General features: G+C 41.1%; 1 protein-coding gene across 1 annotated transcript in view; it reads right to left on the bottom strand.

The window, feature by feature from the left end:
• Positions 1-5,397: 5,397 nt before the first annotated feature.
• The window catches only part of ice1 (KIAA0947-like (H. sapiens)), a 105,102-nt gene continuing 87,350 nt past the window's right edge, over positions 5,398-23,149 (bottom strand). The window contains exons 18-19 of the mRNA XM_068058736.1: positions 19,553-19,651; positions 5,398-6,603 (exon numbers count right to left, since the gene is read on the bottom strand). Coding sequence (XP_067914837.1) covers positions 6,407-6,603; positions 19,553-19,651 — 296 coding nt within the window. The 3' untranslated portion in view covers positions 5,398-6,406. The remainder of the gene's footprint in view (positions 6,604-19,552; positions 19,652-23,149) is intronic.

Here is a 23,149-nt window from a genome sequence, read left to right as displayed (position 1 = left end):
ACTTTCAGTGACCTGTGGACCTGTACGCCCAGATCTCTCTGCCTGTCAATACTCCTAAGGGTTCTGCCATTTACTGTATACCTCCCACCTGCATTAGATCTTCCAAAATGCATTACCTCACATTTGTCCAGATTAAACTCTATCTGCCATTTCTCCGCCCAAGTCTCCAACCGATTTATATCCTGTTGTATCCTCTGACAATCCTCATCACTATCCGCAACTCCACCAACCTTTGTGTCGTCCGTAAACTTATTAATCAGACCAGCTACATTTTCCTCCAAATCATTTATATATACTACAAACAGCAAAGGTCCCAGCACTGATCCCTGCGGAACACCACTAGTCACAACCCTCCATTCAGAAAAGCACCCTTCTACTGCTACCCTCTGTCTTCTGTGACCGAGCCAGTTCTGTATCCATCTTGCCAGCTCACCTCTGATCCCGTGTGACTTCACCTTTTGTACCAGTCTGCCATGAGGGACCTTGTCAAAGGCTTTACTGAAGCCATATAGATAACATCCACTGCCCTTCCTTCATCAATCATCTTCATCACTTCCTCAAAATACTTCATCAAGTTAGTGAGACACGACCTCCTCTTCACAAAACCATGCTGCCTCTCGCTATTAAGTTCATTTGTTTCTAAATGGGAGTAAATCCTGTCCCGAAGAATCCTCTCTAATAATTTCCCTACCACTGACGTAAGGCTCACCGGCCTATAATTTCCTGGATTATCCTTGCTACCCTTCTTTAACAAAGGAACAACATTGGCTATTCTCCAGTCCGCCGGGACCTCACCTGTAGCCAATGAGGATACAAAGATTTCTGTCAAGGCCCCAGCAATTTCTTCCCTTGCCTCCCTCAGTATTCTGGGGTAGATCCCATCAGGCCCTGGGGACTTATCTACCTTAATGCTTTGCAAGACGCCCAACACCTCCTCCTTTTTGATAACGACATGACCGAGACTATCTACACTCCCTTCCCTGGACTCATCATCCACCAAGTCCTTCTCTTTGGTGAGTACTGATGCAAAGTACTCATTTAGTACCTCGCCCATTTCCTCTGGCTCCACACATAGATTCCCTCCTCTGTCCTTGAATGCGCCAACCCTTTCCCTGGTTACCCTCTTGCTCTTTATATACATATAAAAAGCCTTGGGATTTTCCTTAATCCTGTTTGCCAATGAATTTTCATGACCCCTTTTAGCCCTCCTGACTCCTTGCTTCAGTTCCTTCCTACTATCTTTATATTCCTCAAGGGCTTCGTCTGTTCCCAGCCTTCCAGCCCTTACGAATGCTTCCTTTTTCTTTTTGACTAGGCTCACAATATCCCGCGTTATCCAAGGTTCCTGAAACTTGCCAAACTTATCCTTCTTCCTCACAGGAACATGCTGGTCCTGGATACTAATCAACTGACGTTTGAAAGACTCTCATGTCAGATGTTGATTTACCCTCAAACAGCCGCCCCCATCTAAATTCTTCAGTTCCTACCTAATATCGTTATAATTAGCCTTCCCCCAATTTAGCACCTTCACCGAGGACTACTCTTATCCTTATCCACAAGTACTTTAAAACTTATGGAATTATGGTCACTGTTCCCGAAATGCTTCCCTACTGAAACTTCGACCACCTGGCCGGGCTCATTCCCCAATACTGTCATATTGAAAAGTGATGCCTAATGAACTCAAGGGAAACATTAAAATGCTGATGAGATCTAACGAAACTAAACAAGTTGAAGCATTTGTGTTTAATAAAACATCTGCTTCATCACACAGCGCCATCTCATGAATGGCCAGGTTTAGAAGGGATCATCGATGTAAAAATGCACCAGAAATCATTTCTAAATGCCCAAGTAGGCAACGTACTCATAAACAGAACCCAGTCAATGTTACCTAAGGTGGACACATGAAGGTGTGCAAAAGCTACTCTTGGATTTCCATTGTGTACTTATCAGTACGTAGGTTCCATTCACACATAACACTACCATGAAGTACCTTGGAAAGCTTCACCACGGTATATGTGCTATATAAATGTAAGCTGATAGAGAGCCCTGGTTCAGCTCAGGATTTCACCTTGATAGCCATTTGCCATTCTTTGCTAAGCTATCAGTACATGAAACCTATGGATTTGTATTTTAAAATAACATTTGCCATTGACGTATTTTTCAATCACAATTTGCTTTCCATTTCACTTCTGACCTATACATTAGAATACCGCTCACAAAGCAAAAGAAATGTGATTCAATATTATACTTTAATATAAAAAGTGTTGCACATGAAAATTCCAGAAGAATTTGTATAAAAAGTTATAAAAAAACTCAACAGAACAGCGTTATACATATTTATCTAGTAATCTTTTTACATGACCCAAAACCTGCATTGCACCTGTGACTTTATACATAATAAACATTCCCAAATGGAACAAAAATATTCAGAAACAAAGTTTCATCTAATTACAAGCATTCACAGAAAAAAATCCACTATGAATAATCATATGTACATAGCTATAAGCAAGTGTCATTTTAATCTAACCTCTGCCAATCCAGGGACCTGGGGGACTCAACACAATATCTACATTATTTTCTGTATAAATTTGGACTTGCTTATCCCAACAGTTTTAAAACAAATAAAGCTGAATAATCAGGGCACACAGGCACAAACACACACCGTTAAACAATATGTGGTCTGAGGTGAAATGGGGAATTTTCATTTGCATTTGGAAGTAAATCTGTGGTCAGATGAACTCCAGCAAAATAAGTTTTAAAATCTCAAGTTCCAGATTTTTATTATTGTACCATACAAGTGCTGGTATTTTTAAGTGCAGTATAAATAGAAATACCACCTGGAATAGTGGCATACTGGGAAATAATTTAACTTGTGACATGAGGAAGAACATAACTCACTCTCTCCCATTAGGCCTGCTCACAATATCTCCACGATGCCACACAGTGGTCTAATGTGGATATATCAGTTCCCAGTTGGCAATTCTGTATAAAAGCCACATCAGAGAACTTGATTGATTCACAGGGTTGACACTAAGGATGTACTAACATTTTCATTGATTGACCACACAGCTAGAGACACAACTGGATGATGGTAAAGTTAACAAAAATATGAAAAGCATCACTGTACTAAAACATTAGAAAAGCTGATAAAAATATTTGCCAGTTCCCCAACCCATTTTTTCCTCTGCCAATTTCCTTCCATTTCTTCAAAGGCAATGATTGATGGTGAGATACAGTTCTGTAACAACTGACAGTCCATTGGTATGTCACAGAAGTGGCTGCTCCCCCTTATGAGTCTAGACACTGAGTATTGGCCATGTGTGAATACTTTTTAGCTGTCACTGAGCATTGATCAGCAACAGGTGAGGGACATTGAGGCCAACAGATCCCTTTAATAAATACAGCCCAGACAAGCCATAAAACCTGGAAGTGTCTTGGTCTGCAGGAATCCATACTGTACTACGCAATACATTTTCCCATTGAACGATTCAGGGAGTCAGGAAAGGCTGGAGTGAGGTCACCTTTTCTAAGTTTGCCCTAATTTGAATTTGTCGTGACTAGTGGTGAGACTAGAATAAAAAATATTTTGAATCTACTGTTGCACCCTGGCCAGTGATTACTATACACATCCTAAAATCATTCCCAGGAAGTCTGAAGGCATTAAACATTTTTCAGGATGGAAAAAAAAAGTGTGGTTTGTCTCATATATTCCAAATATTCAAAAATAGTGTCTGCTGCAAAAAACCTTTGGAATATGGATTTTCAATTTCTGATTTTAACTTTAAATTGAAATATAGTTTTAAAAAAATAAATTAGTGACACCATAGGCAATGATGTCACTATGCTCCCCCTTGTATACAAAATGGTCTTTGGAAGTACGTGGTAAAGTATACTTCAGTAATGGTAATGCAACAATACTGCCTTAACTCCAGAAATTTTCACACCCTCAATCATCTCTTCTTGCTTCCTTTCCAGAGGGCAATACCAAAGGTCATCAGTAGTCCTCAAATACCTTGCCCAATGGCCATTCTGATGGCACACACTTTTGAGCGGGAAATTACTGGTTGGCATCCAGGAGCAGAATTCCCAGCTGATATTTCTTTCCCTTTCCTAGCAGGAAAGATGGCATGGCCAACTATGGTGCCTTGTCGCTATCCATGCCTTTGATTAGGATGAAAGAGGAAAAAAAAATTGCCAGAATGGGAATTATTCAAAATGAGGATTTAAATTATTTCCCAGTATGAAGAAAAGCTTATCCATTGGTTATTATTCAATCAGTAATCTCTCTCTTTGTTCATTTACCCAAATTATTTTCCAGTATAATTTTGGGTTAAGACTGTAGTCCTTAGCCTGCTTTTACTGCATTTTATAGCTATCACAGTTTTTTTTTGGCATTAGTGTTAATGGTTATGGACAAAGACCCGGGAAGTGAGACTAATTGGATAGCTCTGTTTGAAAAGCCAGCACAGGCACGATGGGCTGAATGACCTCCTGTGTTTAAGATTCTATGGATGCTTTAGATCATGTTGGGGGAAGGTATGACATATAATCAACAAGAAATAGGGGATTGGTGAGACTGAAAGAGCAACAGAGTGTTATGCTGCAACCCACCAGACCCAGGTGGTTAGAATAGTAATAAAAACAAGAAATGCTGGAAATACTCAGCAGGTCTGGCAGCATCTGTGGAGAGAGAAACAGAGTTAACGTTTCAGGTCAGCGATCCTTCATCAGAACCGGCAGAGGCTAGAAATGTAATAGGTTTTAAGCAAATAAAGCGGGGGTGGGGCAAGAGATAACCAAAGAAAAGGTGTTGATAGGACAAGGTCACAGAGAATAACTGACCAGAAAGTCATGGAGCAAAGGCAAACAATATGTTAATGGTGTGCTGAAAGACAAAGCATTAGTGCAGAGAGGGTGTTAATTGACAGAAAAATAGAACAACCTGGCCCAAAGCACAAACAAGGCAATAAAAGCAGTGGCTAGGCACTTGGTAAAAAAACATGATGAAATAAAATAAATAAAAAATAGCTGAAAATAAAAGCCACTTTTTCTTTTTTTATTTTATTTCATTTTGTTTCATCATTTTTTTTTAACCATGTGCCTACCCACTGCTTTTTTTTTGTCATATTTGTGCTTTGGGTCAGGTTGTTCTATTCTTTCAGCATACCGTTAACATACCGTTTGCCTTTGCTCCATGACCTTCTGGTCAGTTATTCTCTGTGACCTTGTCCTATCAACACCTTCTCTTTGGTTATCTCTTGCCCCACCCCCGCTTTATTTGCTTAAAACCCATTACATTTCTAGTCTCTGCCAGTTCTGATGAAGGGTCACTGTCCTGAAACATTAACTCTGTTTCTGTCTCCACAGATGCTGCCAGACCTGCTGAGTATTTCCAGCGTTTCTTGTTTTTATTTCAGATTTCCAGCATCTGCAGTATTTTGCTTTTATTTTGGCTAGAATAGTACTTTTTCAAAGATGGAAGTGAACAATGTGATTTTATACATCATTCCCCTGACCCTTGCTGGTCTGGCCAATATTGACCAGTTTTCAATAATGCACACTATGGTCATACTCAGCATTGTTAATTTGACAAAATAAAGCACCCAGGGAGTGGTTAAGATTTAAAAAGACTGCAAATGCTGGCTACCCAAAATAAAAAAGGGAATGGTAGAAATATACAGCAGGTTCTTCAGCATCTGAAAAACATCCTTTTATGTACAAGCATTTACAGTTTTTATTTCAGGAGTATGGTTTCATCAAGGTTTACTCTGAAATCCTGGCTTTCAGCATTTCTGACTGGAATCAAAAAGCAGTTGACCTTCAATGATTACTCATTTTAAAAAATTTTAAAACTGAAATCTATTGTTTGCACATATCGATCAAAGCAAATTTTGAATTTCCTGCAATTTAAAATTATTGCAACAAGCTGAACTTTTTACAGGATTATAAATTTTTAATTATTACAAACGTGGTCTGATCTTTTTGTGTTTGAGCACCGAATTAAAACTAAAAATCTAAAGAAAGAGTGGGGTAATAGCAAGTTTGTAACAAAAAAATCATCTTAGATATCCCTAATAAATTGTACTGTAAATGCATCTCCATATTTTGGTAAATAACAGCATCACAGTTCCAGGATGTAGCAAAACTGCTTCGCATCTCTGCATTAAGAAAACCTTTTTGGGGGGTGGGGGGTGGGGGGGGGGGGTGGTGCAAGGGGTGGGATTCTCAATACCATTGCCAGGTTCAGAAGTGTTAATACAGACACTGGTTTAATTCATTTTATGGCGTAATACAGGTTATTACTTCCAAGTGAAAACACATTTTTTTGGGAATATTCATTGCCCAATAAGCCCAATCACTTCTGGTTGACAAACTTATCATTTCAAGAGCTTGCTGGATGCAATTCTTATGCTTTCTTTATTTCAGAATTTAATCTTTCACAAAGGGTCTCCAGTTCCATTAGACAGCTGCTTGCTTCAGATGGGATCGGTTCAGTGACTGATGCCTTCCATGTATGGAGGGCCTCCAGGGCTCCCTTAGGATTACTAGGAGCCAGGTCGTAAACTGCATACACTGCTGATAACTGTACAGGCCAAGGGACACCTGGAAATGTTATAGATAAGAAATCATGATCACAAACTGCACAATACATAATATATGCAATGTATTGTTGGTTCAAAACATCAGAGACATTACATATTTCTTTCTATTCACAGTCAGTAGTAGCAATTTTGGACCAGATCATTTTCCTATATGAAATTAAGGTTTGTTAAAGATCCAGGTTAAAGATGCCCAGATACTGCATCAGTATTGGAATAGATTTTCCCTTTCTACCAAATGTTTGCTCCAGCAATGTTCAGGCTCACACTCTTCATTCAGTCAAACTTAAGTTCAGGTGAAAGGAAATTCACTAAACTAGTCAGCTTCCTACTCAATACTTCTGACAGTTTAAAAACAAGCAAGAAAGTTGAATGTTCCATTGAACAGATCACAGAAATAGATAAAGACATAACATACTGATGAAACATGAATAATCAAAAAATGAACATTTCTGTTAACTTCATTTAGAATTAATATTTTTCCAGTAATGCATAACAATTACAACACAAAACTGTCTGTGTCTCCTACATATATATATATATATATATATACTGCCCAAAGTCATTCATGTAGAAATTTTAACTTTCATTTCCCAAGGTAAGCAAGTTTGTGACCACACACACACAGAAAATGTGCTGTAAATTCATGTCATGAACCCAGCATCTATTGAAGAAAAGGTACATTAACTTTCATTGTCCAGGGAGAGGGCATAAGCAATCTTAATAAGATGTATGAGACGCTGCCACTCGAGTGTCTGTTAATGCCGCAATCGCATTGGTGTAAAGTAGTTTACAAAGGAGTGGAGACAAAATTACTAGGCATCAATTTGGTTCAGTTGTTAGTATTTTTGCTTCAGTACTCATTCCAAAATTAAGCAGATAATCTTGGTTGAAACTCCATGCAGTAATGTATTGTTGGAGGTGCTGTTCTTGGAATGAAATGTTAAATGAAGGTTCTGAATGCTTGTAGATATGATTAGGAACATCGGAACAAGAGTAAAGTAAATGTAAAAGCACCTAAACATTTCAGAAAGAGAAAAGGTATTTCCTTATTCAATGAGCAAAGAAAAATTTTATTGGGACTGAATGCTACAGGTAATCTGTAATGTATTTGCCACACATTCAGTGCCTTGAATCTCTTCAGCTATTCAATTAGATAATGGCATATCTGCATCTTAACTTCATTTGCCACCTTGGTTTCATATCCCACAATAGCCTTGGTTTACACAAATCTATCAATCTCAGTTGTGAAACTGTCATCCGACCTAGCTTCAAAGTGAACATTAGTGAATATCACAATATTATAAACCTATCCAATAGTTCTCCCCCCACCAAAATCAGATCAAAATCAATTGCTGTTTTGTGGGATCTTGCTGGGTGCAAAATGGCCTGAATATTTACCTCCATTAGAAGTCACTGCTTTTCAAATAATTAACTTTACATGAAGTACTTTGAGATATCTGACAGATATAAGATAAGTCTTTATTTCCTTTATAGATATAAAAATAAATGTACTCTCACTTGCACTTAAATTAGTGCCTTTATTCTTTTAAAAGGTATTGTTCCTCTGTTGTGAAGTTAAAACATACAAACGTATGAATTAGGAGCAGGGGTAGGCCACTCGACCCCTCAGGCCTGCTCCGCCATTCAACAAGATCATGGCTGATCTGATTGTAACCTCACCTTCCGCAAAGGAAGATGGTAGTGGTTGTTGGAAGTCAATCATCTGAGCTCCAGGACATCATTGCAGGAGTTCCTCAGGGTAATGTCCTAGGCCCAACCATCTTCAGCTGCTTCATCAATGACCTTCCTTCAATCATAAGGTCAGAAGTGGGGATGTTCGCTGATGATTGCACAATGTTCAGAACCATTTGTGACTCCACAGATACTGAAGCAGGCCGTGTAGAAATGCAGCAAGACCTGGACAATATCCAGGCTTGGGCTGATAAGTGGCAAGTAACATTCGCGCCACACAAGTGCCAGGCAATGACCATCTCCAACAAGAGAGAATCTAACCATCTCCCCTTGACATTCAATGGCATTACCATCGCTGAATCCCCCACTATCAACATCCTATGGGCCATCATTGACCAGAAACTGAACTGGAGCAGCCATATGAATACTGTTGGTACGAGAGCAGGTCAGAGGCTAGGAATCCTGCGGCAAGTAACTCACCTCCTGACTCCCCAAAAACTAGAAACTCCTGTCCACCATCTACAAGGCACAAGTCAGGAGTGTGATGGAATACTCTCCACTTGCCTGGATTGGTGCAGCTCCAACAACACTCAAGAAGCTCGACACCATTAAGGACAAAGCAGTCCGCTTGATTGGCACCTCATCCACAAACATTCACTCCCTCCATCACCGATGCACAGTGGCAGCAGTGCGTACCATCTACAAGATGCACTGCAGAAACGCACCAAAGCTCCTTAGACAACATCTTCCAAACCCGTGACCTCTACCAACTAGATGGACAAGGGCAGAAAATGCATGGGAACACCACCACCTGCAAGTTCCCCTCCAAGTCACACACCATCCTGACTTGGACTATATCGCCGTTCCTTCACTGTCACTGGGTCAAAATCCTGGAACTCCCTTCCTAACAGCACTATGGGTGTACCTACCCCACATGGACTGCAGCGGTTCAAGAAGGCAGCTCACCACCAACTTCTCAAAGGCAATTAGGGATGGACAATAAATGCTGGCCTGGCCAGCAATGCCCACATCCCATGAATGAATTTTTAAAAAACTCCACATTCCCGCCTACTCCCAATAACCTTTCACTCTCTTGCTTACCAAGAATCTATCTGCTGCTGCCTTAATAATATTCAAAGATTCTACTTCAACCACCTTTTGAGGAAGAGTGTTCCAAAGACTCACAACCCTCGGAGAATAAATTTCTCCTCATCTGTCTTAAATAGGCGACCCTCCATTTTTAAACAGCGATTCTCCCACAAGAGGAAACATCCTTTCCACATCCACCCTGTCAAGACCCCTCAGAATCCTATATGATTCAATCAAGTCACCTCTTACTCTTCTAAACTCCTGTGGATACAAGCCTAGCCTGTCCAACCTTTCCTCATAAGACAATCCGCCCATTCCAGGGATTAGTCTAGCAAAACTTCTCTGACCTGCTTCCAATGCATTTACGTTCTTCCTCAAATAAGGAGACCAATACTGTACACAGTACTCCAGATGTGGTCTCACCAATGCCCTCTATAGCTGAAGCATAACCTCCCTACTTCTGTATTCAGCTCCTCTCATAATAAACAATAACATTCTATTAGTTTTTTTAATTACTTGCTGTACCTGCATACTAACATTTTGTGATTCATGCACTAGGACACCCAGAGCCCTCTGCATCCTGTCACCATTTAGATAATATGCTTCTTTTTTAATTCTTCCTGCCAAAATTAACAATTTTGCATTTTCCCCACATGATACTCCATTTGCCAGATCTTTGCCCACTCACTTAACCTATCTATATCCCTTTGTAGCCTCCTTATGTCCTCTTCATAACTGACTTTCCTACCTATTTTTATGTCATCAGCAAATTTAGCAACCATACCTTCGGTCCCTTCATCGAAGTTTTATATAAATGGTAAAAAGTTCAGGTCCTAGTACTGATTCCTGTGGCACACCACTCGTTACATCTTGCCAACCCATTAATGCTTACTCTCGGTTTCCTGTTAGCTAGCCAATCTTCTATCCATGCCAATATGTTGCCCCCTACACCATGAGCTTTTATTTTCTGCAATAACCTTTGATGTGGCACCTTATCAAATGCTTTCTGGAAATCCAAGTACAGTACTTCCATCTGTACCGCTTTATCCACAGCACATGTTACTTCTTCAAAGAACTCCAATAAATTGGTTAAACATGATTTCCCTTGCACAAAACCATGTTGACTCTGCCTGAATACCTTGAATTTTTCTCAATGTCCTGCTATAACTTCTTTAATAATAACTTCTAACATTTTCCCTATGATAGATATTAAACTAACTGGCCTGTAGCTTCCTGTTTGCTGTCTTCCTTTTTGAATAAAGGAGTTACATTCGCTATTTTCCAATCTAATGGAACCTTCCCCAAATCTAGGGAATTTTGGAAAATTAAAATTAATGCATCAACTATCTCACTAACCACTTCTTTTAAGACCCACAGTTGAATTCAATCAGAACCCGGGGACTTGTCAGCCCACAGCTCTAACAATTTGCTCAGTACTACTTCCCTGTGATTGTAATTTTCTTGAGTTCCTCCCTCCCTTCCAGTTCATGATTTACAGCTATTTCTGGGATGTTACTTGTACCCTCTATGGTGAAGATCGATGCAAAATACCTGTTTAATTCATCTGCCATCTCCTTATTTTCCCTTAACTCCCCAGACTCACTTTGTTAACTCTTTTTTAAAATATCTATTGAAACTCTTACTATCTGTTTTACATATTTAGTCAGCTTTTTCTCGTACTCTAATATTTATTAATTATTTGAGTCTTTAAGTCGTTCTTTGCTGCTTTTTATATTCTGTCCAATCTTCAGACCTGCCACCCACCTTTGCACAATGCTATGCTTTTTCTTTAATTTTGATACTCTCTAACGTTTTTAGTCAACCACGGATGGTGGGTCCTCCCCTTGGAATTTTTCTTTCTCGTTGGAATGTATTTATTCTGTGTATTCTGAAATATCCCCTTAAATGTCTGCCCCTGCATCTCTATTGACCTATCCCTTAACCTACTTTGCCAGTTCATTTTTGCTAGCTCTGCTTTCATGCCCATATAACTGCCCTTATTAAAGTTTAAAATACTTAGACCCACTCTTCTCTCCCTCAAACTGAATGTAAAATTTAATCAAATTATGATTACTGCTGCTGAGGGGCACCTTCACTGTGAGGTCATGAATTAATCCTATCTCAGTGCACATACCAGGTCTAGTATAGCCTGCTCTCTAGTTGGCACCAGAATGTGCTGTTCTAAGAAACTAATATTCTGTGAACTCATCATCTAGGCTACCTTCGCCCATCTGATTTTTCCCGTCTATATGTAGATTAAAATCACCCATGATTATCACCATATCTGACAAGCACCCATTATTTCATCCTTTATACCCCGTCTTACCGTGTGGTTACTGTTAGGGGGCTTGTACACCTCTCTCACAAGTGACTTCTTGCCTTTATCATTTCTCATCCTGACCCAAACCGCTTCTACATCCTGGTTTCCTGAACTCAGGTCATTCCTCTCTATTGTACTAATACCATCATTAATTAACAGAGCCACCCCTTCACCTCTTCCCATCATCCTCTCCTTCCTAACTGCTATGTACCCTTCAATAGTCAGGTCCCAATCTATGTCATCCTGCAGCCATGTCTCTGTAATGGCTATCAGATCGTAGTTATGCTTTTCTATTTGCGCTTTCAGTTCATCGTTTTTTTTTCGAATGCTATGTGCATTCAGATACAGAGCCGTTAGTTTTGTCCTTTTATTATTTTTGTAATCTCTAGCCTTGCCTGCTGATTTACTCTTAGATTTGTACTCTCTGCCCCTTCCTGTTTGTTTATCTTTCCCCATATTAATATCTTTCTCCCTCGTCTTGTCTCTACTCTTTGATGTACCACATCTTCCCAAATTTGATCCCTTGCCCGTACTATTTAGTTTAAAACCCTCTCCACTTTCCTAGTTATGCGGCTTGCTAGAACACTGGTCCCAGCATGGTTCAGGTGTTGACCATCCCAACGGTACAGCCCTCACTTTCCCCAGTACTGGCGCCAGTGCCCCACGAACCATAACCCATTTCTACTACACCAGTGTTTGAGCCATGCATTCATTTTTCTAATCTTATCTGCTCAGATAATAATCCAGAGATTATATCCTTTGAGGTTCTGCTTCTTAATTTAGTGCCTAGCTCCTCATACTGACTATGCAGAACCTCTTTCCTTGTCCTGCCTATGTTGTTGGTACGACATGGACCACGACGACTGGATCCTCCCTCTCCCATTGTAAGTTCCTCTTCAGCCCTGAGCAGATGTCCCAAACCCTAGCACCAGGCAGGCAACACAGCCTTCTGGACTCTTGCTCTTTGCTGCAGAGAACAGTGTCAATCCCCCTCATTATACTGCCCCCTACCGCTACTCTCCTTTTTGCTCCCCCCACTTGAACGGCTTCCAGTACCATGGTGCCATGGTCAGTCTTCGCAAGTTTTCTATTTTCTTTTACACTTTAATGCCATCTGATTATCTTTTAAATAATTCAGTCTTCAGATTTGGGCATCACTGGCAAGGCTAGCAATTATTGCCCATTCCTTGTTGCCCTTTAAAAGGTGGTGATGAGCCTTTTACTTGAATCATTGCAGCCCACATGATGAAGATGCTTCCACAACGCTGTTCAGTTCCAGGATTTTAACTCAGTGACTATGGAAGTACAGCGGTATATATCAAGTCAGGATGGTGTGTGACTCGTCTTGTCCTTTTAGGTGATAGAGGCCGTGGGTTTAGGAGAAGCTGTTGAAGAAGCCTTGGCCACAGTGCATTCTTAAAATCTATAAACATGTTAAAAGATTTTGCACAATGCCTGGATCAAATTAATTTGCTCCTTTCTGCTCTACATAAGGCCTCATTCTAGGCCTTGTGTAAAGTCCTTTGACTAACAGATGGAACACTGAGTTCCAAAGCAAATGGAAAAGCACCTAAACATCTTCAGTAAATAATAAAACAACCCCAAGTTGTACCATTTCAGAAAGAGAAAACGTATTTGCTCAATGAGCAAAGAGAAATTCTACTGAGACTGAGTGTTACAGGTAACCTGTACTCTATTTACACAGTGCTGTAGGGAACCTAGGATTCAGAAGTTCAGTACTGAAGAAATCCTAATATTTATGGCGTTTCAGCGACCATGTCATCATGCATATTTACATGCAAAGAAAACTGCAATGGCAGTATGGAATATTTTAATACTGATTTGTACCACTGTTCAAGGTACAGTGCAATCAAAAAAAAGATCTCGAGTAGTTTGCAACATTTTGTCAAGAAGTTGTTGAAGTCTGCAGGGCACCAAAACAATTCTATTGTAATGGATCCCCTAACTAAGTGCATTTTACCTCTGTCGAAGGCCAGAAGGCCCCAGCACAGCCATTAAATGACCCCAAAATAAAGGTCTGTGAGCTTTTCCTATACTCAGCTTGCAACATTTGACACTTCACCATCTTCCTAATAATAGAGCAACCCAAATGTTTTCAATGGATCCACTCTGCTATTAGATGTTCGAAACAGTGATCCTCAAATCGAGATTTAGATGAGTGAATTTCTTTTTAAAAAATTCTTTCATGGGGTGTGAAAGTCGCTGGCAAGGCCAGCTTTTGTTGCCTAGCCCTAATTGCCCTTGAGAAGCTGGTGAGTCGCCTTCTTGAACCACTGCATTCCATCTGGTGTAGGCATACCTACAGTGCTGTTGGGAAGGGAATTCCGGGTTTTTGACCCAGCGATAGTGAAGGAATGGCGATATAGGTCCATGTCAGGATGGTGAGAGACTTGGAGGGGTACTTGCGGGTGGTGGTGTTCCCATGCGTTTGCTGCCCTTGTCCTTCTAGGTGGTAGAGATCATTGGATTTGGATGTTGCTGTTGAAAGAGGCTTGGAGAGTTGTTGCAGTGCATCTTGTAGATGGTACACAATGCTGCCTCTGTGTGCCAGTGGTGGAGGGAGTGAATGTTGAAGGTGCTGGGTGGGATGCCAATCAAGCAGGATGCTTTATCCTGAATGGTGTCAAGTTTCTTGAATGTTGTTGGAGCTGCACTCATCCAGGCAAGTGGAGAGTATTCCATCACACTCCTGACTTGTGCCTTGTAGATGGTGGACAGGTTTTGGGGAGTCAGGAAGTGAGTTACTCACTGCAAAATTGCCAGCCTCTGACATGCTCTTGTAGCCACAGTATTTATTTGGCTGGTCCAGTTCAGTTTCTGGTCAATGGTGACCCCCAGGATGTTGATGGTAGGAGATTCAACGATAGTAATGTCATTGAATGTCAAGGGGGTATGGTTACATATGAATTAGGAGCAGGAGTAGGCCACTCAGCCCCTTGAGCCTGCTCTGTCATTCAATAAGATCACTGCTGATCTGATTGTAATCTCGACTCCACATTCCTGCCTACCCCCGATAACCTTTCACCCCCCAGCTTATCAAGAATCTATCTGCCTCTGCCTTTAAAATATTTAAAGACTCTGCTTCCACTGCCTTTTGAAGAAGAGAATTCCAAAGACTCACGACCCTCAGAGAAAACATTTCTCCTCACCTGTCTTAAATGGGCAACCCCTTATTTTTACACAGTGACCCTAGTTCTAGATTCTCCCACAAGGGGAAACATCCTTTCCACATTCACCCTGTCAAGACCTCTTAGAATCTTATATAATTCAATCAAGTCGCCTCTTACTCTTCTAAACTCCAGCGTATACAAGCCTAGCCTGTCCAACCTTTCCTCATAAGACAATCCGCCCATTCCAGCTATCAGTCCAGTAAAACTTCTGTGAACTGCTTCCAACATCCTTCCTTAAATAAGGAGACCAATACTGTACACAGTACTCCAGATGTGGTCTCACCAATGCCCTGTAGAACTGAAGCATAACCTCCCTACTTTTGTATTCAGTTCCCCTCGCAATAAACAATACCATTCTATTAGCTTTCTTAACTACTTGCTGTACCTGCATACTAACATTTTGCGATTCATGCACTAGGACACCTAGAACCTTCTGCATCTCAGAGTTCTGCAATAGCTCACCATTTAGATAATATGCTTCTTTTTCAATTCTTCCTGCCAAAGTGAACAATTTCACATTTTCCCACATTATACTCCATTTGCCAGTTCTTTGCCCACTAATACTCAGTAGGTCAGGCAGCATACGTGGAGAGAGAAACAGAGTTAACCTTTCAGGTCTGTGACCTTTCATCAGACCTGGCAAAGGTTAGAAAAAAATTAGGTTTTAAGCAAGTGAAGGTGGGCAGGGGTTGTTGGAGAAGAGAACAAAAGGGAAGGTGTGTGATAGGGTAGAGGGCAGGAATGATTAAATATCAAATCTGTCATGGGACAAAGGCAAAGAGTGCGTTAATGCTTGTGGTGAAAGACAAAGCATTAGTCCAAACAGAGTGTTAATGGCAGATCAATGGATCAGATCTCCAAGCTTTGCAGTCCTGCCACATCCAGTCGTGAATGGTGGTGGACAATTAAACAACTAACAGGTGGCTCCACAAATATGCCCATCCTCAATGATGGGGGAGCCCAGCACATCAGTGCAAAAGATAAGGCTGAAGCAATTGCAACAATCTTCAGGCAGAAGTGCCGAGTGGATGATTCATCTCGGCCTCCTCCTGAAGTCCCCAGCATCACAAATGCCAGTCTTCAGCCAATTCGATTCACTCTGCGTGATATCAAGAAATAACTGAAGGCACTGGATACTGCAAAGGCTATGGGCTCTGACAACATTCTGGCAGTAGTACTGCAGACCTGTGCTCCAGAACCTGCCACACACCTAGCCAAGCTGTTCGAGTACAGTTACAACACTGGCAACTACCCGGCAACATGGAAAATTGCCCAGGAATGTCCTGTACACAAAAGGCAGGAAAGATCCAACCTGGCCAATTACCACTCCATCAGTCTACTCTCAATTATCAGTAAAGTGTGGAAGGTGTTGTCGACAGTGTTATCAAGTGGCACTTGCTTAGCAATAACCTGCTTAGTGACACTCAGTTTGGGTTCCACCCGGGCCACTCAGCTCGTGACCTCATTACTGCCTTGGTTCAAACAGGGACAAAAGAGCTGAACTCAACAGGTGAGGTGAGAGTGACTGCTCTTGACATCAAGGCAGCATTTAATCAAGTATGGCATCAAGGAGCCCGAGCAAAACTGGAGTCAATCGGATCAGGGGGAAAACTCTCCGCTGGTTGAAGTCGTACCGAGTGCAAAAGATTATGGTTGTGGTTGTTGGAGGTCAATCATCTCAGCTCCAGGACATCAGTGCAGGAGTTCCTCAGGGTAGTGTCCAAGGCTCAACCATCTTCAGTTGCTTCATTAATGACCTTCCTTCAATCATGAGGTCAGAAGTGAGGATGCTCGCTGATGATTACACAATGTTCAGCACCATTCACGACTCTTCAGATACTGAAGCAGGCCGTGTCCAGATGCAGCAAGACCTGGACAATATTCAGGCTTGCGCTGATAAATGGCAAGTAACATTCGTGCCACACAAGTGCCAGGCAATGACCATCTCAAAGAGAGAATCTAAGCTTCTCCCCTTCACATTCAATGGCATTATGATCGCTATAGCCTCTGCCAACAACATCTGGGGGGGGGGGGTTACCATTAAGCAGAAACTGAACTGGAGTAGCCATATAAATACAGTGGCTACAAGAGCAGGTCAGAGGCGTGGAATCCTGTGGCGAGTAACTCACTTCCTGACTCTCCAAATCCTGTCCACCATCTACAAGGCACAAGTCAGGAGTGTGAAGAAATAATCTCCACTTGCCTGGATGGGTGCAGCTCCAACAACACTCAAGAAGCTCGACACCATCCAGGACAAAGCAGTCCAGTTGATTGGCACCCCACCCACAAACATTCACTCACTCCACCACCGATGCACAGTGGCAGCAGTGTGTACCATCGACAAGATGCACTGCAACACCACACCAAGGCTCCTTAGAGAGTAGCTTCCAAACCCGCAACCTTTACCACCTGGATGGACAAGGGCAGCAGATGCATGGAAACTCCACCACCTGCAAGTTCCCCTCCAAGCCACACACCATCCTGACTTGGAACTATATCGCCATTCCTTCACTGTCGCTGGCTCAACATCCTGGAACTCCCTTCCTAACAGCACTGTGGGTGTACCTACCCCACATGGACGGCAGCGGCTCAAGAAGGCAGCTCACCACCACTTTCTCAAGGGCAATTAGGGATGGGCAATAAATGCTGGCTTAGCCAGCAACGCCCACATCCCATGAACGAATTAAAAAAAACACTCTCTCTGGACTAATGCTTTGTCTTTCACCACAAGCATTAACACACTCTTTGCCTTTGTCCCATGACAGCTTTGTTATTAAGTATCTCCTGTCCTCCACCCAATCACACACCTTCCCTTTTGTTTGCTTCTTCACCAACACCCGCCCACCTTCACTTACTTAAAACCTAATTCTTTTCTAACCTTTGCCAGTTCTGATGAAAAGTCACAGACCTGAAACGCTAACTCTGTTTCTCTGTCCATAGATGCTGCCCGACCTGCTAAGTATTTCCAGCACTTTCTGTTTTTACTCCTTGATGCCACATTTGGTCAAATGCTGCCTTGATGTCCAGAGCAATCACTCTCACCTCACCGCTTGAATTCAGCTCTTTTGTCCACGTTTGGACCAACGCTGTAATGAGTTCTGGAGCCGAGTGGCCTTGGCAGAACCCATACGGAGCTTCGATGAGCAGGGTTATTGCTATGTAAGTGCCACTTGACAGCACTGTCAACGACACCGTCCATCACTTTGCTGATGATTGATAGCAGACTGATAATAGATTTTCTATTTGATTCCAGATGGTTATTCACACTTGAATGTTGACCTAATTATTTTAGTCTTTTTCTGGGCTATGTAGAACACTCCTTGTGCCATTTATATTCAGTCCCCCTCCCTAACCTCTTCTGCTTTCACTCTAACCGTCAGAATTTATTATGCTTTCAGTGTGTACCTATTTTTTGCCTTTACATGGTCCATTTTGAACATTTACCTTTTACTGCTGGGCTACGTTCTCTCCATCTCTGGCAATGGGCTTGCCAGAGACATGTCGAACAACTCAGACTCCTATAGCACCCGAATTATGCTTCTTTCCATCTATTTCTCATCAAGGCTCCAACTGATTTTTCCTTCTTTCTCCACTTTCAACCCATTTGCTCTGATGAATCTAGTTTTGGCACCAGATCTACTAAAAGGTTCTTTTTTTCCCTCAGCCAAAGATTTTACCCTTACTTTCCTCTTTTGAGCAGTCTGCTGTCTTCTTATTTCCAGTGTTGTAATTTCCTCTCAAAAACTGGTTTCATGCCCTTTTGTTCTTCAATGTCTTTTCACTGTTTCATTTCCACAACCAAATTTAACCCTTCTTAATGGAACTTATTCAATCCATCATTATCACTCTTTACCAACCATCTCTTTCCTTCCATCCTATTAAGGCTCTCTTATTTCCAAGTTTTCATGACAGGCCAAGAGTCCGACCAAAGCATTCACTTCTCTTTTCTCTTTACTGATACTGATAGGCTGATGCTGCTTTCTGGTATTTTCTGTTTGTAATTCTACTTGATACCTGACTTAATGCTTTTCACTCGGAAGGAAAGAATATATCCCAGTCTGCTCTGGAGTATCTAATTCATACATTTTCTCTTAAAGATAAGATACTTTTACAGACTAAAGTGATCGATTAGAGCAGAAGATTTGGAATTCAACTCGAATAATACTGCCTTCTGGCAGGCCTATGCCCATTCCACCAGAAAATGTGAATTCCTTGGAAGAGAAGTCCATTGAAAAGTGAGTTCTGGAACAGCCTGAGATAGCATTTTATACTGTGGCAAATTGCAAGAACATTTCTGCTTTGGATCCACAGCCAAGGAAAGAAAAAGTCCTCCCCTCAGAATAAAATTTGACATTTTATCGCTTTTGACATATAGTAGCAACATCAGCCCAGAAAGAGCTCTGAGCAACAATTCAGAAAACAAGATCGAATGATCAATTTGGCGGGGTGGGGAGGTCAAAATGTCCGACTGAACACACTGATTTAAGTTTAACTTTGAACACAGAGATAAGCTGTTACCATTTTCTTCTACTGATGAGTTAGTAAACTGGGTTTGTGTGTAGGATACAAGCAATTCTTGAAGTCACCTGATCAGGTGCTTAGTGGGTTCAAAATTTAAGCAAGAACATTCCTTCAGTGAAATATACAGGGACACTTACCCTCTTGAAAAGCTTGCTGGAGGAACTTGTTTATCACTGCAGCCATGTTTCTCACAGCTGCTACAGATTCTTTCTTTAGTCCTTGTTGACCCAGGCGTCCTTGCAATTAAATAAAACCCAGTTAAACATAAATATGTGTGATAACATAATTTTGGCCAGCACTTATTTATGTCTACAAAAAGGCCTGTAATATTGAATTATTGTTATGCACAGATTGATACAGAATAGCCAGTTTTACTTAGTCACTTATCCCTCGCAAAGAAAATCTTGAAAATATTGTTCCTATTTCTGACCTACCAAAATGCATCACCAAAGTGGATCAGCAGCTCACAGTTCCCCTCAGCAAAGAGGATTTGCAGCAATCAGTCTGAGCACAGAATCAACAGACATAAAGTAGTGACAGACCAACACCTATCATGATGACACCAAATGAAACAGAGCAAATCCCAACACAGAATCATTACTCACTATAATAACCTGCCAGGGGCATCCTCATGCCAGCTCTGAATGTACACTACCTTTTTTTTTTGGGCCTCCTTATCTCGAGAGACAATGGATACGCGCCTGGAGGTGGTCAGTGGTTTGTGAAGCAGCGCCTGGAGTGGCTATAAAGGCCAATTCTGGAGTGACAGGCTCTTCCACAGGTGCTGCAGAGAAATTTGTTTGTTGGGGCTGTTGCACAGTTGGCTCTCCCCTTGCGCCTCTGTCTTTTTTTTTACACTACCTATTTCACTGCAATAGCATATAATGTGTTACAAGAACACAGCATAACAGGAAAACAATTATAATAAAACTTAATATAAAAAAAAAATCTGCTCTCAGATACCCAGACTGAAAAGATACAAATGAATGTCAACAATGGCAGTTATTACTTATTTTTCACTTAATATAGCCATGTATGGATGTATCATGAGGTGATGTCATGTTATGTAAAACATACTTCAAATGTACCACAATTACCGTTCAAATAGCAAGAAAGCAGAGTCAAATGTTCAGCGCCAGGCAGAAGTAAAATACTGTGGATGCTGGAAATATGAAATAAAAGCATCAAATGCTGGAAATACTCAGCAGGTCAGGCAGCATCCATGGAGAGAGAAACAGAGTTAATATTTCAGGATGATGACCTTTCATCAGTACTGGAAGAAGTTAGATATTTAACAGTTTATAAGCAAATACAGAGACAAGGCAAGAGGGGCTGGTGGAAGGAAAGACCAAAAGGGATGTTTGTGATAGGGATGACGGCAGGAGAGATTAAATGACAAAAGAGATGATGCCAGGCAAAAGGGATCGTAATGGAAAATAAAGAAACAAAAGATGGGTCCAGAGGAGGTGTAAATGGCTACAGTACATTCATTACCAGCATCTGCTGGGAGCAGTGATTATTATCTGAAGTTGCTGAACTGAACACTGAGGCAGGAAGGTTATGATTTTACAGTCACTCCTGCCCTCCACCCAATCACAGACCTTCCCTTTTGTTCTTTCCTTTCCCTCCAATCCCCACACTCCATTTCCTCAGGCGCTGTGCCTGCTTATAAACCATTAAATCTCTAATTTCTTCCAGTTCTGATGAAAATTATTTGACTTAAAACATTTCTCTCTCCACAGATGCTACCTGACCTGCTAATAGTTTCCAGCGTTTTCTATTGTTGATCTCAGGTGTTGTGAACACTGGACTTTGTAACATGGTTAAGTTTTAAAAATTGTGATTTTTAAAAGTTTAGGATGGTAGGTCAGATTGCCTCACATCCACTCTGCTAAAGGACAAGACAGATCAAAGATTTATTTTTGAAAAAAAAGAGCTGCAGGGCTAACACCTGAACAGCAATGAGTTTCCCCCTCCCAGACTTCTAGGTCATAAATAAGGGGATCAGTGATGCTGAAGATGCAAGTGTACAAAGCAGTTGTCAACACCTTGGAACAATGGAAGGCCCAGGCAACTCTGTGAAACCAGACTTCTGGACTTTGCATATTGGAACAGGACAATAAGCTATTGACTTTTGAGTCCAGATAAATTTAACAGATTTCCTGAAGACAGACTAGCGAGAAGAGAGGAAACCAGCAGTTGCAGCCTAAAGACAGGCTGTAAGAAACAAACCCAGTGGTTGCAGCCTCAGAGAAGGCCGTAAGAAAGACAACCAGTGGTTGCAGCCGAGAGACAGACAGAAAGAGACAGAGAGAGAGGGACAGACAGACAGAGAGAGAGAGAGACAGGCAGACAAAGAGAGAGAGAGAGACACAGACAGAGAGAGAGACAGAGAGAGAGAGAAACATAGGACAGAGAGAGAGACACAGAGAGAGAGACAGAGGTGGGGGGGGGGGCGGTGAGAGGGGAACAGCTGCTCTTGGAAGCCTGATACAGCAAAAGGCTGTGAAGACGTGAACCTGTTTTGAAAGTTTAAGCTTGCGGAGAAGTAAAGACCACCAGGAATCGCCTTACTCACAGATGTCCAAGTCAGAAGTGCTCAGAGAAGTGAGCGAAGAGGACACTGAATTTTGAAAAGCTCTGGAGATCCAACTCATTGCTACTGCGAGGAGTTTGGGACCTTTAATGGCAAAGGATTTCACCATTCAAGAGGACTGTATAACATCTAAGTGTGTTTTGAGGTTTTCAAGTAATTTAGTAAGAAAATACCTTTCTTAGTAATCTGGGCTATCAACTGCTTACAAAGTACTACTTAGTTAATGGGGATTTCTTTTAGTTTAGTTGTTAAAATAAAAATCTCAAAACGTGAAATCTTGTTATGTAATTCTTTAAGTTAGTCTGGGGATTCATATGTTCTATTTTAACAATAAAGGTCTCACTGAGGTAGCAACATCAGGGCAACAGAGAACAGGCAACAATTTCAGTCTTGTGTGCGTTGCCCAAATCAAATCTTACACTTACATTTACTCCAGATAGTGTGTAGGAAAATGGAAACTTTAAGTTTAAAACATCAAAAACAATTAAAGTCCTACTGCTCTTTTTTCGAAATAAACATTCAGGTCTCCTTGCTTATTCTTCTCAACTTGTGGAACAAGTCAAACAAAAAAAAAAGGGCTAAACAGTGCTCTCTTAACAGGAAGCTTGGATTTACGATTTCTTTTGCAAATACCATGGTAGCCAAATTTAGCAAACAGGCAATAACAACATTTTAGACATACTAATTCTATTTGTCATATTAGTATCAATTTACATGAATGCACTGGCTAACCTCTACAATAGTAGAAAGGAGCAACAAAATGTTGCCAACCCTATCTGGTTTCCTCTAACATTTTAACTATTTTTTAAAAAATGATCTTTTGGATAAGTTGCATTATAGAAAAAATTGACTTTGCATCAATGGACTTAACTTTTGGAAAATGGGTTGCAAAAAGATGCTTAAGCTAATCTGATAACCTCTACTGGGACTCTTCTAACATTAAATTGTGTATTTACAAAGATTAGAATCTCAATACCTGCTGCCCTATAAAACAGAGTTGATGCTCATTCAGGATTTATATTTTCAAAACATCTGTTGAGTGAAGGTTCGTTTTCAATCAAACACATTACAATTTTTAGAGGGCTTAAAAAACAAAAGCTATGTGGCAAAATTTATAATGAGGTGCATGAAATTTAAT

This window comes from Heterodontus francisci, chromosome 2 (assembly GCF_036365525.1).
Source record: "Heterodontus francisci isolate sHetFra1 chromosome 2, sHetFra1.hap1, whole genome shotgun sequence".
Classification (NCBI taxonomy): domain Eukaryota; kingdom Metazoa; phylum Chordata; class Chondrichthyes; order Heterodontiformes; family Heterodontidae; genus Heterodontus; species Heterodontus francisci.
The sequence above is the reverse complement of the archived record's forward strand: the minus strand, read 5'-3'. Positions and strand labels throughout refer to the sequence as shown.